General features: G+C 32.5%; 11 protein-coding genes across 11 annotated transcripts; 6 read left to right on the forward strand and 5 right to left on the reverse strand.

Annotated features, from left to right (window-relative positions):
* Window positions 1-18: 18 nt before the first annotated feature.
* NEPG_01303 (uncharacterized protein) lies at window positions 19-651 on the forward strand (the record flags this gene model as incomplete). Its single annotated transcript, XM_013203677.1, has 1 exon — window positions 19-651. The coding sequence occupies one exon, from the start codon at window positions 19-21 to the stop codon at window positions 649-651; it is 633 nt and encodes a 210-aa protein (XP_013059131.1).
* Window positions 652-823: 172 nt separating this feature from the next.
* NEPG_01304 (uncharacterized protein) lies at window positions 824-1,045 on the forward strand (the record flags this gene model as incomplete). Its single annotated transcript, XM_013203678.1, has 1 exon — window positions 824-1,045. The coding sequence occupies one exon, from the start codon at window positions 824-826 to the stop codon at window positions 1,043-1,045; it is 222 nt and encodes a 73-aa protein (XP_013059132.1).
* Window positions 1,046-1,137: 92 nt separating this feature from the next.
* On the forward strand, window positions 1,138-2,639 carry NEPG_01305 (uncharacterized protein; the record flags this gene model as incomplete). Its single annotated transcript, XM_013203679.1, has 1 exon — window positions 1,138-2,639. One exon carries the CDS (start codon window positions 1,138-1,140, stop codon window positions 2,539-2,541), a length of 1,404 nt encoding a protein of 467 aa, XP_013059133.1. The 3' UTR covers window positions 2,542-2,639.
* Window positions 2,640-2,772: 133 nt separating this feature from the next.
* Window positions 2,773-4,355, reverse strand: NEPG_01306 (uncharacterized protein; the record flags this gene model as incomplete). Its single annotated transcript, XM_013203680.1, has 1 exon — window positions 2,773-4,355. One exon carries the CDS (start codon window positions 4,353-4,355, stop codon window positions 2,850-2,852), a length of 1,506 nt encoding a protein of 501 aa, XP_013059134.1. The 3' UTR covers window positions 2,773-2,849.
* Window positions 4,356-4,555: 200 nt separating this feature from the next.
* On the reverse strand, window positions 4,556-5,039 carry NEPG_01307 (uncharacterized protein; the record flags this gene model as incomplete). Its single annotated transcript, XM_013203681.1, has 1 exon — window positions 4,556-5,039. The coding sequence occupies one exon, from the start codon at window positions 5,037-5,039 to the stop codon at window positions 4,620-4,622; it is 420 nt and encodes a 139-aa protein (XP_013059135.1). The 3' UTR covers window positions 4,556-4,619.
* A 334-nt stretch (window positions 5,040-5,373) lies between these two features.
* Window positions 5,374-7,244, reverse strand: NEPG_01308 (uncharacterized protein; the record flags this gene model as incomplete). The annotated part of the gene is made up of 1 exon (XM_013203682.1): window positions 5,374-7,244. The coding sequence occupies one exon, from the start codon at window positions 7,242-7,244 to the stop codon at window positions 5,394-5,396; it is 1,851 nt and encodes a 616-aa protein (XP_013059136.1). The 3' UTR covers window positions 5,374-5,393.
* Window positions 7,245-7,399: 155 nt separating this feature from the next.
* NEPG_01309 (uncharacterized protein) lies at window positions 7,400-8,017 on the forward strand (the record flags this gene model as incomplete). The annotated part of the gene is made up of 1 exon (XM_013203683.1): window positions 7,400-8,017. One exon carries the CDS (start codon window positions 7,400-7,402, stop codon window positions 7,994-7,996), a length of 597 nt encoding a protein of 198 aa, XP_013059137.1. The 3' UTR covers window positions 7,997-8,017.
* Window positions 8,018-8,086: 69 nt separating this feature from the next.
* NEPG_01310 (uncharacterized protein) lies at window positions 8,087-10,324 on the forward strand (the record flags this gene model as incomplete). Its single annotated transcript, XM_013203684.1, has 1 exon — window positions 8,087-10,324. The coding sequence occupies one exon, from the start codon at window positions 8,087-8,089 to the stop codon at window positions 10,322-10,324; it is 2,238 nt and encodes a 745-aa protein (XP_013059138.1).
* On the forward strand, window positions 10,325-11,260 carry NEPG_01311 (uncharacterized protein; the record flags this gene model as incomplete). Its single annotated transcript, XM_013203685.1, has 1 exon — window positions 10,325-11,260. The coding sequence occupies one exon, from the start codon at window positions 10,325-10,327 to the stop codon at window positions 11,258-11,260; it is 936 nt and encodes a 311-aa protein (XP_013059139.1).
* A 466-nt stretch (window positions 11,261-11,726) lies between these two features.
* Window positions 11,727-12,360, reverse strand: NEPG_01312 (uncharacterized protein; the record flags this gene model as incomplete). The annotated part of the gene is made up of 1 exon (XM_013203686.1): window positions 11,727-12,360. One exon carries the CDS (start codon window positions 12,358-12,360, stop codon window positions 11,740-11,742), a length of 621 nt encoding a protein of 206 aa, XP_013059140.1. The 3' UTR covers window positions 11,727-11,739.
* Window positions 12,361-14,371: 2,011 nt separating this feature from the next.
* Window positions 14,372-17,341, reverse strand: NEPG_01313 (uncharacterized protein; the record flags this gene model as incomplete). The annotated part of the gene is made up of 1 exon (XM_013203687.1): window positions 14,372-17,341. The coding sequence occupies one exon, from the start codon at window positions 17,339-17,341 to the stop codon at window positions 14,372-14,374; it is 2,970 nt and encodes a 989-aa protein (XP_013059141.1).
* Between the last annotated feature and the right edge of the window lie 343 nt (window positions 17,342-17,684).

The following is a 17,684-nucleotide window of genomic DNA, read 5'->3' on the forward strand; positions in this document are numbered from 1 at the left end:
GTACTTTCACGGACTTTAATGAGCAAGGGGTTATTAAATGGTTTGAAAGAGTTTTCTGAGAATATAAGAAAATTGGGGCCTGCTTGTCCTAATGTCGACTTGTTTCACAGAAAGAAGGACAATACCTATAACTTAGACCATGCGGTTGGTTTAATTCTACGAAATTACGATGAGCTTTCCAATTACTCTACAGATAAACATAGCCAGATAGTTCAAAGCCTATCCCCTAAAGATATTAGTCTGATATGTGAGGTATACAATAAGAAAGGAAATGTATTTAGTATTATAAACACTCTGCAGTATATACACGACAATGACATGCATATTAACAACTACTTATATTCTGAGAATACCGAAGAAACTGATCAGACTATTTATACAGAGACTATAAGTAATGTAGAGAAAGAAGATATAAATGATGAATTGGAATCATTCCTTAGCGAAGACAGCTTTAATAGCAAAGAAAAGGTTTATATTAAGGAGAGAATAAGCTTCTTTAGGGAAAAACTAACCAGTAATGAAAATGGTTTGGAGAATATTCAATTACAGGAGAAAAAAATCTCTAGAAAAGGACTAGTTTTAGCAGGATTTTTTACAGCGTTTACAACTTATCTTATATACCGTACAGCAGGTAATAATGTTCAGCAGTGAGTGCAGGTGGCAAGAAAATGATTTTATCTACTAGTCTTATATGTATTTCCAGACATCTCTTGTTAGAGTGTAAGTATGTTCTTAAATTTTTCTTGAGAAAATTGCAGAGAATCAGATCAACCATTGATTATTTAAGCAGCATAACTTTTTAAGAAAAGAAAGAGCATAGTTTATGGGCTATAACCACGTGTTTTACTCAAAAATACATCAGTACTTAGTTAGATATTCTAATGATTACAATAAAAAGCATTTTTCATTCTATTTTATATATGGTATATTGCATTATTTTCGTGATCTCATTGCTGCCGTCAATACACATCAAATACTGTCAAAGTTTCAATTGATTGCAGGCAATCCAATAATTAGTAATAATATGCTGAAATTAAGAGTATAAATGATCATAATTTTTAATATGCTAAATTCAATTTCAGGGGTATATAACATAGAATTAAAATTATTTATACATTGCAAATTTTATAAATTTTTATGGACCATCATTTAGATGAAAAGAAAGTCAACTATGCTACAACATCTCAAAATAACAACAGCTCTACAATAAGCAAACAAGCAAAAAACAACTTATCTGAGACAAAAGGATTCAGTGGAAATCCAGCAAAAGGCAAAAATAGTATTAGAGTCAAATTTACATTTGACCCAGAAAGTATGTTAAATGATATAAAAGATTTTATTCAATCATTCAAGAGTGAAAATAATTTAGACAGAGAGGGAGTATTAAGGATATTACATGGATTTGTTAGTAAAAACACTAGTATATACATAAACAAAGAGATTGAAAGAGAGCTAGATGATATACTACAGGATACAGCAAGACTAATGCTAGAAGAAATTATTCGTAAAGAATGGCGGTTAGCTGCTATATTGGAGCATATAGAAGATTTATCAGACGAGGAAAAGCAAAAAGAAATTGAAGGTATGGTTGGTGCAATTACAGATTTTAAAAAAACTGATCTAATAGAAAAAATAGAAAAAAGAACACAGAAATGGTACAATGCTCTAATAAACCAGAAAGAAGTAAACTTGAAAGAATACTTCAGATGCATTCGCCATATACTATATGAAAAAAAATTTGCACATGCAATACTAAACAGGAGTTTATTAAATGGTTTGAAAGAGTTTTCTGAGAATATAAGAAAATTAGGATCTGCTTGTTCTGAAATTGACTTATATTACAAAAATAAGGACAATACCTATAACTTAGACCATGCGGTTGGTTTAATTCTACGAAATTACGATAAGCTTTCCAATTACTCTACAGATAAACATAGCCAGATAGTTCAAAGCCTATCCCCTAAAGATATTAGTCTGATATGTGAGGTATACAATAAGAAAAATCGTTTATCTGATATTATAAACACTATTCATGATTTACAGGACGATTATATGTTGATTAATATATACCTATATCACGATAAAACCAACAGCATTGATATGATTGACTCTGTTAAGCCTATTGTAATTGATAAAGAGCAGAATGCATGTATAAATAATCGGTTAAACGCAGTTTATAATGCAGAATCGCTTGATTCTAAAGAAAAGAAATACATTATAGATACAATAAAATTTAGATGTGCCACTAAATTATCTAAAAAAGAAAACTTCACTCTTAAAGAGAAAAAATACAATAACGAATCAACGAGTGCCAAAAAACCAGAATTGGCTAGTCAGGAAGACTTTACTATTGAAGAAAATAATTCTAATAGTGAATTAGCAAGTGCTAATGAACAAGAATCGATTACCCAAAAAATCAATCAAATTGAGATTCAACCACCAAAGAAAAAATTCACTATAATAAATATGGTTATGACTGGAGTTGCTGTGTCAGTTGCAACAACTTTTATATGCAATGAGGTATACAAGTGTTTTAATTAAAAATCACGGTAGATCGTATGGTGCAAGCATACTGGCATATACATGCTAATATATAATTGAAAATATTAACACATTACATTGCTTATTTTTACCAAGACACCTATATTATGCTTAAAAGTGCTGCGAATTTTCTGTGTTGAATTCTTACAATAATTATAGAACTAATTTTAGAGGATCTCTGGGTATTCTTTTAATTCTGTAAGCAATTCATAAAATATATAAAGTTCATTTATTCCATTATTTTTTTATTATACTATCATTCCTCTAGTGGATTCAATCTTTTTTCATTAAGATATTTCAACATATTTCTATCCTAGCAGCTCCAATCTCTTCATAAGATATCTAGTATGCTCTTTTAGCAAATAGTACTCGCCCTGTAGCTTTGTATAGTTTTTGGCCATTTTAGGTTCTTGCATTTTTTGCTTCATCTCTTCTATCTTCAGATGGAGTGTGTTGATGTGCTCATTTGATGAGGCATCTTCTGTCTTTGTACCTTGACTGTGTATGTGTTTTATTTTCTCAATAATCTGGCCCAATCTGCTGATTATTCGTTCATTTTTCTCCATAACATCTTCTATCTTCTTTGATGTAGTGCCTTGCATCTTTTTTATCTCCTCACTTATCTCCTTAACATAGGATATTTTTTTCTCTAGCATAACCCCAAGTGAAATCACTCGAATTGTGACATCTTCCTTGAATGAATTTAGTATTTTTTTGATATAAAGTGCATTCTCTTCCTCTGTCGCGCCCTTCAGTATATAATTAATATCTTTGTATTTTCTGAGATACTCTATACTAGACTCAATTAGGTCTGTCTCTTTTTTATGGATAGTTTTCTCTTTTTCCAGCTCTATAAGCGGAGCTTGGTATGTGTTATGCTCTGTTCTGTATCTTACAATTCTGGCAGTGTCTCCCTTGACCATAAAGGTTGTGCTGTTTATAGCATATACTTTTTCGCTGTTTTTTATGCACAACAACTTTATTGGGCCACTCTTACTAATGTCGACAATAATGGCCCTGCCTGCATTAGAAGAATCCTTTTCTTTTATATAAACCCGCTCTGGTGCATTTAAATCGCTACTTTTATTCACAATCATACCAGTTGTTTTATATATGTATTCTAGTTTATAGTTTTTATCCTTTATACTATAAACCTCGATTCCCGTAGTGTACTTTATAATGCATCCCCACACAGTGCATAGAATATCAATAATTGGCTCGGCACAAAATACAGTTGGCTCTGGATGTATCAGAACTGGTCTCTTAATAGTAACACGTGATTTCTCATCTTTCCACAGTATATTTGCCGCTTGGTAATCTTTGTTCTTTAGATTAAGATTTGTTTCTAGTATTTTATCCTCCACTAAAAGCATCTGTTCTTCCTGCCGGAATAATCGCCTTATCCGATACTTGCTAATAAGCTTGTTATTCTCTACTACATAGCTGCTAATCCATGCTTCTGATAGATTATATACGTACATTTCATTGTAGAATAGGTTAATAACAGTGTAATTATCTACTAGCACAGTCATTGGTGAATTGGGAAGAGAAACTGTCTTCTTATGACTCATTATTGGATTGTATATAATCTGGGTGTTGTCAATAGTAAATATTAGGTGCTCCCCGTGCATAGTTGAAACTACATCATTGAATGTGAATGGAATATCACATAAAGAGTAGATCTCTACACTTCCTGTTATATTTTGCTTATAAATACCAGTATACGTTATGAAATATACACCAGTTGAAAATTCAGCACTTGCCAAATATTCCATTGGTGCTCCAGCAGGCAAGACTTCTTCTAAGACCTTCATACAAAAAAATAAAATAATTAAGTATAAAAGCGCAACCACACACTAACAAAGAAATAAAATATCATGTAATATTTATAATACAGGGTGCATTTGCCAATTCTGGCATAAATTAATTTTAACATAAAAGCAACAGAGTATTTTATAAATAGCAAATAAACAAACTTATACACACTTTATTGCAGATAATACAACAAATACATAGCCCAATATATGCCCAACAATTATTTAACAAAAAATTATCCTGCCTCTGCGATAAATAAAGACTTAATTCTCTTTTTCCTCAAGGGTGCTGAGAAATGCAGAGTCAATTGTTACTTCTTTAGTCACTTTCTTCCATGTGCAGTAATCAAAGTATAAAATAAGACCAGTTTCTTCCGTTCTTTTAATAATCTGTAAAAAAGTCTTCATCTCTTTGCTGTACATCCAGCCCAGTTTAATCAGCCTGTCATACGCATCCTTCTGCACTCTTTTACCACAATGGTTGAAAAACACATAGAATAAAGTACCCTCTGAAAACTTGTCTATTTTCTCTTCTTTGGTGCCGCGGATTGCTGTTTTATACGATTCCGGCAAGATTCTGTCGATTTCTCTGTCGTATGGAAAGACTTGGCTGCTTCTGTCACTGCTTAGCTGAATGTCTACACCATCTATCTTCAGCGAGTCTCTATAAATATCTCGAAACATAAATTAAAAATATAAGAATTTATTACTAAATGCGCATAGACAGGTCTTAAGGATGCAAGGAGTCGGCGTTGCACATGGACATAAAATGTGAATACACTGCGCATATTAATTTATATTTCTACTGATTATATTAAGCAAACCAATAACATAGACATATAATACACCAAAGAATCACTAGAAATAACTGAAATAATTTAAATCGGAATATATTCAGATAAATCTCCAAGACAGATAGAAAGTTACAGAATGTCTTATGGCTAGGATTGGGTTATACATTTAAATAATTCCTTTTATGTAAATAATCTGAGTAATGTAAGAGTGAGTGTTATTTCATTTGATTATTCTGAGAGTTTATTATAGTATGCTACTGGCTCTGATGTATACCACCGGTTTTGTTTTCTTTACCGCGGGTGGGCTATTATTAAATATATAGTGTTTTCTTTCTATATAATTCACGGGCTCTGGAGGAGTGCTGTATACTATGCTGGTTTCTGGCTCTGGCTCTGATACTGCTTTGATATAGTGATGCTTGGTTTGCTTTTGAGGGGTCTTTCTCTCCAGGTCGTATAAAGCCCGTTCTATTCTTTGAAGGGTTTCTTTATTGCTGCTGGAGTGTCTGGAGGGTAGAGGAACATCATCGTCATCATCAGAATATCCTTTTCTGTCTGGCACAGTCTCAGGATAGTCGCTGTCATAGGAGTTTTCTCTTTTCCAGGGAGTTTCATCGGCTGGATTGTTATAATTTGAATCATTAATCTTTTTCAGTTTTTTCAGAAGCTTTTCGTCTTCTTTTTTCTGTCTTTTTATAGCATCCAGTTGCTTTTTTATTTCTTTTTCCTTCTCTTTAAACTGGTTTTCAATTTCCTTTCTGATTAATTTCTTTTGCCTTTTTAACTCCTTTTTCAAATTGTTCTTGCTCTTACTGGATTGGATATGTGCGCCAGAGTCACTGGATGTATTTGAAGAGTTGTCAGCATCACAGTCTGGGCAGGGTAGTTCTTTATAGCTAGGATCACTCTCATCATCAATTGGACTGTTTTGTGCAGTGTTGTCATTTTCTTTATTATGACGGGGTATAAATGTCTTTCTGCTCTTTTCCAACTTATGGCGATTTTGCGGCTTGTAACTTTTCTTTTTAGTGCTGGTGGGATTTAGGCGCAGTTTTCTCTTTTCTGGAGTGTAGCTTTGCTCTTTTTCTGCCCGATAATCTATTTCAAGATCCTCATGTAGAGATTCCCCAGTATTATTAGAATTTATATTCAATTTGCCACGGCCTTCTTCTGTGTTAGTGTGCTTTTCTGCATGTAAAGATGCATTGACAGACATATCATTTACTGGCCGCTCTGCCAAAGAAGGAGTTCCTGGGTTTTCTCTGTTGCTTGGCATTATTCGGGGTTGGTTGTTGCTTTGGGTGTTTTTGAACTGGCTATTTTGGTCAAAGAACTGTGGTGCTGGTTCACCTCGCTCATGTAAATTATTATTTTTACTATTTGTTGCCAAATTGTGCTCACTCTCTGGCTTCTTAATTACAATTCGAGATATAATGTCATTAACAGAATTGCCGTGCTTATCGGTGCTTCCTATTGTAATTACTAAGTTGGACTTGTCTGTAATAACTTCTTTTTTGTTATTGTGCGCTTCTTTTTCTGTAATAGATGATCCAGGCCCATTATTATACGGATTATAGGCGTTATTATTAGTAGGTGAATCCGGTGTAGCGTTGTATGGGTTATAGGTATTGTTATTAGTAGGTGAATCGGGAGTAGTTTTGTACGGATTGTATGTATTGTTATTAGTAGGCGAATTGGGAGTAGTGTTGTATGGATTGTATGTGTTTTTATTAGTAGGTGTGCTGGGTGTAGATGGGGTATTTGGCATGCATAATAACAGCGTTTTGTCACCGCACAAGCTGCCTGGTTGGCTTGGATTGTTATAACCAGCCAGCCCTAAGCGAGCGTGTAATGCTACGCTTGTCATGGGGTATGAATAACCCTGCCGCAACAAATGAGTTGATAGCTTCTGGGTGGGCGGAAAGTTCTGTCCAAGTAGCCAGGGCTGTCTTAACCCAATCTGATTTCTGTATAGGTGGCAGATCGCACTTTGCAATGAGTTCATCTCATGCAATAACCCGCAGTAGCGCATGTCAATGGTAGAAACAAGTCTTCTTGTTATTAGTCCGATTAGTGCTATTGTGTGAATTCTCATGCCCCTTCATTGATTTTCTTGTTAAATTACTAGTCTAAAACGTTCTATGGCTAGGTTTTATATTTGGCCAATTAAAAATTTATTATTCTGTATTTATTTATTGCCCGAATGGAGAAATTATAATTATTTAATAAATTATTTTTTGTTATTCTTAGATGGGTAGTGTGGTGAGTAATTTTCTTAGTGCATTCGTAAAGAAAACCCCGAAAAAAGTGCTTATGCTCGGATTGGATAATGCAGGAAAAACAACTATTCTGTACTTATTACACCTTAAAATGGTTGAGGGGGCGGACCCAACTACTGTTCCAACTGTTGGATTTAATGTGGAGACAATTAAAATAGGAAGTGTCAACATAACAGTATGGGACATAGGTGGCCAGCACAAGATAAGATTATTATGGGAGTTTTACACGGATGGTCTATCTGGTATGGTTTATGTCATAGACATACAAGACTCTGCGCGGTGGGATTCTGCAGTGTCAGAGCTAGAAAGAATGCTATCTAATGGAGGAAAGCCCAGTAAGTATCCAGTCCTTGTCATTGCAAATAAAATAGACAAGATACCAGAATCAGAAATAGATGAAGTAAATAAGAACCTGTACGATAAACTAAACCCTAAGATACTATTTGCAGGTAGACCATGGAGAATTGTTACATGTTGTGCTCAAATTTCACACATAAATACAATTACAGAGGGATTTATATGGCTGGCAGATAATTTGTTAGAAGGTCAGGAGACAAGCAGTAAATAGAGGCACATTGTGACAGGGCTGGTACTTTAAGTAATTTGTTTGCTATCTGATATTTTAATAAAATATTTAAGAACTTTTGTATTATTTTTCATGGAAAGCGTTATTGCGTATATGCGGGGAGAGGTGGCACTCTCTGAAGTAATTAAGGCATACCCTACCAATACAACAAATACAAAGGCTTCTGCATATATTTTGTTTGAAAGCTTAAAAGACATCACAGCCCCCAATGCACTTAGTCTGCACATAATGGCGGTAGAAAAATTCTTTAGAAAAGAGTATATTCCAGGACTATTTTCTGAGTATATAAGAATTCTTGTGAACCAAAGAATGAAAATACACCATGCTGAGATAATTAGAGTAATGGTATATTCTCTTTCTAAGCTGGAGAGGCTGGGAGAGGTCTTAAACTTGGAAGAAAAACTTTTTTTACTTCTGAAGACAGAGCACTCAAAGGAAATAGATTTAACCGATATACTGAGAGTGTGTCTGAGTAAGGGAAGTTTAGAGTGGATGAATAGATACTCTGAAGTAGTACTAGAAAAAAAGTGTAGAGAACTATATGCATCTATAGACAAAAGTGTGGTTAGCTGCATACTCATGAAAGCTATAGGATCAGCAGACATAGCAAAAGTAATAGATGAAAGGAAAGAATTGCTTAGTGGAATGTCTGAATATAATCCATCCATACTTCTTCCATTGGTTAACTCATGCATTTCTTACATACTGTGCAAAGAAATAGAAAACAGATCGAGTATTGTAGTCAATAGCAATAAACAGCATATAGCCGTGTCTAGTACTGGGTGCTCTGATGTAATTAACATAGCCTCTAGTGACACACATAGACTAAAAAAGACAGTGCAAGTATTGCCAGCGAGTTCATCAGGTGAGGTTTTAGCACAGTCTATACCTGATTACATGCTGGACAAGCACAGAAAAGCAATAGTTAACTGGCTAAGAGCGCTTAGAAAGTCCTTTATAGAACAAAAAACTATAGGCAGTTCAGATGAAGATGCACCCTTAGTTGATTTGATGCATAAAAATAGTGATTCTAGCGCGCATGCTTTAGTAAAAACCCTCGCATGCACTATTCTGTCTAATAAAACAGAAAGGCTCTTGGCAGAGTCTATTTCTATGCTTAATGGTAAATCTGTTCTTCTGTTGTGTGATGTATGCAATGACATAAATGTGCCGGCAGGAAGCTTGCTATCCAGAGACTTGCTAATGAAGTTGCTTGAAGTGTCAGGCGATATAGAGTATATTAAATCACAGAGCATTGGCCATATACTCAATATAAAAGAAGAGTTGCAAATAAGGTATGATTACTATTTGACCAGAATACTACACAAAGGCATAACACTCACTGTTTCTCTTAACTTAATATGCCTTATCATAGCGTGTGGATATCATAGCAGGATTGTTGGTCTGGCAGTGCGGCTGTCTGAAGTGCTTAAACAAATGGAATACAGAAATAGAAGTGGATTTATGCTTTGTAACAAAGAGCAGAATCATGAAATGGAGCTTATTCCACCCATACTTAGTAGAATTATAAGAACCGTTTATATAAAGAAGAAAGACTTACAACGAATTTTACAGGAGGTTATTTATCTTATTACTATTGAAAATGTTCAATTGGTTAAAGGCCTCTACCAAGTTCTTACTGAAATAATATATGCGTACAAAACACTGGACGAAGGAGTTTCAGAAAAAATGTATGGTCTTAAAAAGCCAGCACATAGTAAGTGTGGATATCTTGAAAATGTCTATACCCTGCCGGAAATAGAGAACCCGAGCAGTAATCAAAGCAAACAGTGCTCTACACAAAAAGAACTTAGCAGCACTGCAGATATAGCTAATAACAATACAATGACAGTATCTGTTGAAATATTTAATATTCTTGAGGTTGATGGATTTAGCCACTCTGTTAGAACAGAGATAATGGAGTTGATTATGGCAATGATACAAACTACAGATGGCTTTTTAATCAAAAGATTGCAGAATAATCTGATTCCTGAAATACTGGATTACTATATTTCAAATAATATCCTTATAAACTGTAATGATACTGCAGTATTAATACAGTTCCTTATATGCGTCTCTAAACATAGATTGACAGTACAAAACACGATTAAGCTAGTTTTTCTTCTAATGATACTTATAGAAAGAAGCATTGCACGGTCAGAAGATATTATTAAGATTTTATATGAGAAAGACAAATATTCTTTGGCCTGTTCTGTATACTATAATGTAAAAAAAGATAGAAAAGCTCGAAAGGCCTCAATAATCTCGCCACGCACTATAACTAAAATACAGAAAATATTTATAGCATAAATGAGCAGTGTATGCAGCAGTATATCCTGTCTATACGACCAAAAAAATCTAATCTATGGACTGTGGGATGGAGGTGTAAGAATAAATAAAAAAGGAATGGCTACTTCCATTTCTCTTAAGTCACCAGCCACTGCCATATTTGAGACCACAGAAAGCACTGTATACATAGGAACCGCCGATGGAGATGTATGGGAAATAAAAAATGAAAATGTACAGCGAATTGTCAGAGCATGCAGGCACACAAAACATACTGATATAAATATACAGTCTGTAACAGGAGTTCATGGGCATATAGATCACAATATTATTATTACATACATATATGGTGAAGTAGTAGTATATAACACCAAAGACAGTGCCATTGTGCAAAGAACGCCAATAGAAGGAAAAATAACAAGCAGCTGTGCTGAAAATGGAAAGGTTTTGTGTACAGTAGATAGTAATGCACTATTAGTGTATGATACAAGAAGCAACACAGTTATTAGAATGAAAGCACTTTTCTCTAATATTATTATTACCCATAGTATATTTGTTTCTGGCACAGACCAGCACACAATTGCATACGCCACCTCTATTGGAAAGGTTTGCATTGATTACACAAACAGGCCAGGAACGGGATTTGTCTTCAAGGCACACAGGCAAATAGCAGATAATAGGGAAATGTATTATCCTGTAACCCTTATAAAACCCGCAACTTCTTCTAGAATCATCACAGGAGGCGCAGATGGGGATGTTCATCTCTGGGACTTAAAAGACAAAATAAAAGTACACACCATTGTATCAACAAAAAAATGCATTCTTACAGGTGATGTCAAAGTAGATGAAAACAATTTGCCAATTTCTCTAATGCTAGTTTTATCTGAGAGTATTAACGGCCTTTGTGAGATAGAAGGCACAAATCAGCTAGTTGATGTTTCTTTAAAAGGATGGATCTAGCCCCGTATACTGTCTATTTAGTTTTACACTATAATATACCCAAAATTAGTCTATATAATTGAATAAACTTAATCTATACCTACAATACAAAATATTTAATCCAATATGCCTCAAATCACACTATATCTACCATGTATCATAGCATGTCTAATCAGTTACATACCATTTAACATAAAATACATATTTTTATTCTTCTTATTCACTTGGTTATATTTTTAAAACTCTTAATATCTTCTAAGGATAAATAATTTTAATATTTTTATTAAACTGTATTTATTATAGCAGACATCTAAAATCGAATTAAAATCTATTTTAAGAATATAACCCGAATAAATCCTTGTTATACATAAAATAATAACCCGAAATTTTAAATTATATAAGAGAAGATTAATATTAATTTTTGATAAATCATAACTAATTCACATTTTATTATATACAGAAACTCATTGCATAACTAGAAATTTGATCCTTATTAATATTTATTCTAGAGTCCAAACATACTGTAAATAAGCGCTAAAAATATGTGCAGTAATGTGTAAAGCACTACACATAAAAAGACTTAGGTATAGCATAAGAAAAGGCCCTGCCAGTGCTTGAATGACATAATGCTTCATATACATTTTTTTAAATAATAGAGCCATTCCTATAGAAATAAGCATACACATGGAAAAATACGTATATATTTCCACTATGCTATATTTTAATGTGTTTATCTGATATGTGATTATAATGAAAATAAGCAGTAATGAAAATCCCCAACCAGTAAATCCTAAAACATACGAGTGTTTGTTTATGAAAAGTTGGGGAATTCTGTTTGTATATTTATTATTAGTTCTGTGCAGTATTAGAAGAGCATAAAAATAAAAAATACACTGCATAATATAAAATACAAAATATTTTAAATTATTGGATTTAACTGCATAAATAGTGTCAATCGCATTGTAAAAGGCTCCTTCCTGCATTAATACAGATACAACCCCTATGGAAAAGTATGCAAATATTGTGATGTAGATGGTTATTGTATGCGTTAATGTATCTAATGGGGGCTTTTCGGGTTGTGATGAAATTTCCTGGCATTCGTGCTTAATTAGACTGGGCATGCGTTGATTTAATAATTTTTATTTATGTTTAAAGTATGATTATTTATTAAATATAATGTGTATATAATAGTAATTTTTTTTTTTATCTTAAAACAGTTTATTGATATAAGTTTCGAGGGGCCTCGAACGGATGGACGTCGAGCGCCACACACTCTCTTCCTATTCTCTCTAAGCCGTTCCTCGTGCCCCTAGGGCGGCCGTAACAAGTTAATGTCTTTGACTGCTAGGGGTGGAGGAACGTGGCTTATAAAGTAGGACTTTATACGATCACTCCTCAATGGGATGATGGCACTGAGATAACGTGCCACCGCACGAGTAGTACTCACGCTACGGTCTACGCGCTGGGCCTTAGTTTCGGGATAGTCCCGGAACAGAGTCCTCCATGCGTGTTTAGGTAACTTCCCCCTAAGAAGCGCATTGACCAAATTCTTTCATATGTGTTATTATGCCGAGTGATTCTAACTTATTAGAAAAACTCATGTAGTTGCTATATGTGAATTGGTTGTATGTTTGTATATTCACAGTACGCATATTAGTCCAAATATAATACTTTTCTTCTTTAACTATTCGGGTTATTTTAAATTTCAATAGACCATAAATTACTATCAACCCAATCACTCTGTAGTTTAAAGATGTTCTAGAAGAAATAACCAATAAGCTTTAAAAATAAAGCATTTATATTAGAATTGCCTGAGTCCCCCCATTCTACATACTCAAATATATTTAGACTGGTCTATATAATTTCAAAATATATCTGGGAAACCCTTTGACCAGTCTCTTTCCTTGCTGTATACATAATCTCATTGGAGGATGCAGTGCTGTATTTTGCTTAAGTTAAAATTTCTATACACATCATTTAACATATGAACATGCATGCATTGTCCTATGTTTTAGTGTTTTTGATTGGATGCACTTCTACCCATTCCCTCTGGTATTCTATTTTTTAAGCATAATACTATGCTTATTGCATATAGAAATAAAACTAGTACATTAAGCAAATACTTTTTATTGGCATAGTCTATTTATAGTTCCGTGCTATATTTTTATTTATTCTTTCTATACATACCATAACCAATCTTGTTTACACTGAATATTGTATAGAACCAGACCTTCTTAATAAACTTATCAGAGAAGTAGGTGCCATTTCATAATTCTTATAAAGTTGTCTCTCTTTAGTTAAAAGTTTACTATATGTGAGTATCTATACTGTTTTTGGATCTCATTGAATATAATACTGTTTGTTTCTGTTATATGGGCCTGTTGTAATAATTTATTTGTCCTAAGTATATGCCGTTTCTCCTCTATTATTCATGCTTTATTACCAATTTTATGATAGCAAATGAATTTTTCTATTAAATGTTTCAAATTCTAGAAATAAAATATGTTCACTTTTTATATGGAAATATTTGATTGAATATGAGTTTATTACAAGAAGAATAGAAAAATAAAAAAGAATTTAACTATTTTATAATAAACTACACTAAAAGTATACAATATAACAAAACATGAAAATAGCCTATAAATAACCCGATATAAAAAGATCAAAAACAATATAACCATGCGCTGGCATATCATATCAATTAAAGAACATTGAAAAAAACAGCTGTAATCCAAAGAGAAAGTTAAATAAACTATTTTTTATTAAATTAGTGGATCATAATCAGTTTAGATTAATTTCAAAGAGATGGAATATATCTATAATCTAGTTGTATATTTTAATATAAATATATTAAATTTTCTTTGCATTCTATGTAAAGAAAAAATAATTATACTTTTAATAAATCATGTTTATACTATGTTTTATAAATAGGCAACCATTAAAAAATTAGCTAGAAACTGTATTTCAGACTATTAATGCGGACTAAAACAAAGAGTAACAAATAAAGTACTAGAACGCTTATTATATCAATATAAACTGCATAATTAAGTAACACAGACAACAAATATGATATATACCTAAGTATTTTTCTTAATTTGTGAAGTTTTTCTTATTATATTTTTACAGTTTATGTTAAGTAATTGGTTTTTTTAGTTGTTTTAAGCGTGATTTTTGAGTAATGCGGTCGGTATTAATTAAAGAACTTAAAATATCATAGTGGATACCATATTTACAGCCGTTATAATTATTATCTCTTATATATAGAATTCCTTCATCACTTTGTTTAATTTCTTCTAGTTTACTATTTTGAATAGCACTTGAAACATCTTTTAGAATAAACTTTGGATCATAGTCCTTTTTATAGAGTTTTCTCATTGAAATAGGATCGATTATTTCATCTTTTGTATTTTTATCCACTAAATACGCATTCATTCTTTCTAAAAGATCTTTCATAGTCAGACAAAAAACAGAGCTGGTTTTATAATCAACCTCTGCATGGCTTTTATAGAAGCAGTGTCCATATAATGCTGTATTAAGAGAAGGATTTTTGCGCTGTAGCATGTCAATGAAAGAAACATGGGCAGGTTGATTAATAACACCCATGCGCGTTCTTTCATCTCGTATTTTGCTGTCAAACTTGTATGTTGTGTACTCATAGACGCTTTCATAAATTCTTGTATTCCAAGTTATATTTACATTTGAAGTATTCTCATCTATTCCCTGTTGAATATTCATGCAGTAACACTGTGGGTCTTCATAGAAGTCTGTTGAATTTCGTATAAAGAAGTCACTATAGTAGTGTTTAATAGCATAATTTAGATCACTTTCTTTCATGTGTCTTTTAATCTCTGACAATATTGAATCATCAGTCTGTGAATTGGAAGATCTTGAATCACTATTAAAAGGGGGAGTAGTATAAACCTCTGTATAGTCAATTGGTGTTAAGTCTTTATATTCGCCCAATCTAAATACATTATAATTAATGTTATTCTCGTCATAAGGCCCAAGCGCAGCGCCAGAAACCATAATCCTAGGAAGAAACAGTGGGATTCTTATTTTATCCATATTATCATCCTTAACATTATTTTTTACTTCTGATGAATACACAAACTGTGCAAAACAGAACTCGGTTTCATAGATATTTTCTTTTATGCAATAGAATACCATATTGCAGTTTTCACTTTCTATTGTCTGTACTGTTTTGTTTAAATTAGATTCTTCAGTCATTATTGACCAGGTTTTATTCTGCTTGCTGTACTTAAATGGGTATATGCACCCACTCTTACCATATTTTGTGGCATCCTTTATATTGATGGCTCGTTCAAGATAATTTATTATGTCTTTAATTGTATGAAACTGATAGTTTTTAATTGTACCATTTTTTTGTCTATATATGTAGTAGGGAAGATGAACCATTGTAACCGTATGCCACACATTATCTACAAATTGCACATGATAGTGGTCTTTTATGGTTAGTAATGGGTTATTTTCAGCAATCGATCCAAAGTCTGTGAGGTTTATTACTACAAAATTCGGGTTAAGCATACTATTTTCTGCTATACATATATTTTTTATCTTTGCGGTAAATTTAAAGTGTTTTTGAGCCATCACACTATTTACACCTAAAATTTTACTATGTGATCGAAACATGCACATGTTATTTATATGAATAAGCGGAGTTCTATTTATAATGACACATTTCTGGCTTGATTTTAATCTATACGATACTCCATAATAGGTATAAAAGAGTCTAACCGTATTAAGCACTAGATTGTATACGTCTACTGTATTGAAGTTTTTTATGAGTTTACCAATATTTCTAGGCAATTTAATTTGTTTAATTTCATTATATGACTTTTCTGCTAATATTTCATCTTTCTGTGCAGTGTGTATAAGATATGATATAATAGGACATGTATGCGGCAGCTCTTTCTTTAAATCATTTAAATACTCGTTTATATTGTCACTTTCGCCATTACACATTATTTCTTTTTTAAACTCATTAATTGCACTCACTGACATTTTATAGAAGTCTTCGTATACCTCTGGTATTAAAAGAATGGCGTTCAACTTTTTTTTAAGCTGTATATCCTTCTCTTTTCCTTTTATATTGATTTGTCTATCTATGCCACTACAACAGCAGTATAAATTTACTTCTTTATTCAGCCAAATATCACCGAGGCTTTCTCTTTTCTTTTTAGTATGTATGTAGTTATGATATCGATTTATAGCTGGCATATGTATTTTATTATAATAAACTAGATCATTTAGAAATCCAATATAGAATAATGGGTTGGGCATTCTTTTGTCGGGGTCGGTTTTCATCATATTTTGAAGTATGCGCTTTAGTAGAAGAAACTTACTATTTATATTTTTAACCATAGTCCAAATATCTGTTTTTGCATCACTATTCCAGTTTTTAATTGCCTCCATTGTTTTGCTGTCTACTTTGTTTGATCTAAGGCACCCAGTTGAACTTAAAAACACTGCCTTATCAATATTTTCGATGTAGCTAGTATAATTTCGTATAATATACCTGTGCTCGAGCTTACGTGAATATGGCATAGTGTTTATAGTCGACTTAGTTGTAGAATCCACTTTAAGTGGATTGATAGTAATAGATGAAATTGGTCTCAAAGTTGCCCTTGAAGGTGAATCTGATGTTAGTTCTGGATTTAGATATATTGTTGAAACATTTGCATCGTTTCCTGTATCATCAGAATCATAGCTGTCTACATACCTATAATAAAACTCTTGAATATTGCTAGAAGATGCAGTATTGGCATTTGCGTCATGGAATGATTTAAATGCATTATATATATTCAAAGACGGATCGGCTATTTGTATAGGCTGAATATCCATAGTATGTGATACATAATTAGTGTTATAACATGTATTTCTTACTATTGGCAACTCTTTTGACTTTGCACTAGTATTTAGAACTGAAATTATGCTTCTCGAAGAGTGTGCTCTATTATATGGCCAGTTGCTGTCTTTTTTTCTATCTTGTTTACACTCTGGTTTAAAGTTTGAACAAATTACTATTTCTACACATATATACAGTAGTCTAAATATAAAGAATTTCTTTCTTAATTTCTTCATATTACACACAAATTTTAATAAACTATATCTTCTTATATAGTTTGAAGTATTTTATGGTTTGTAAGGCATAAATAATATTTTATTTTTAATAAATTATGCATAGTTCACATGGTTTATAGATACTTCAAGAAGAAACAACCAATTAGCTAAACAAGAACATATATTTTTATTTAAAATTTTCTAGCGGCACGTATTCTATATATTTCATTATATTTAGACCCATCTATTTGATATTTTGAGAATCATTGAGTAGTTTCTCTTTCTGTATACAGCATATTATTCAAAAACAGTACATTCCCACCACATATTATAAATGTAGTAGATGACTAATAAAGATGTTCTT

This window comes from Nematocida parisii (genome assembly GCF_000250985.1).
Source record: "Nematocida parisii ERTm1 unplaced genomic scaffold supercont1.3, whole genome shotgun sequence".
Lineage (NCBI taxonomy): Eukaryota > Fungi > Microsporidia > Nematocida > Nematocida parisii.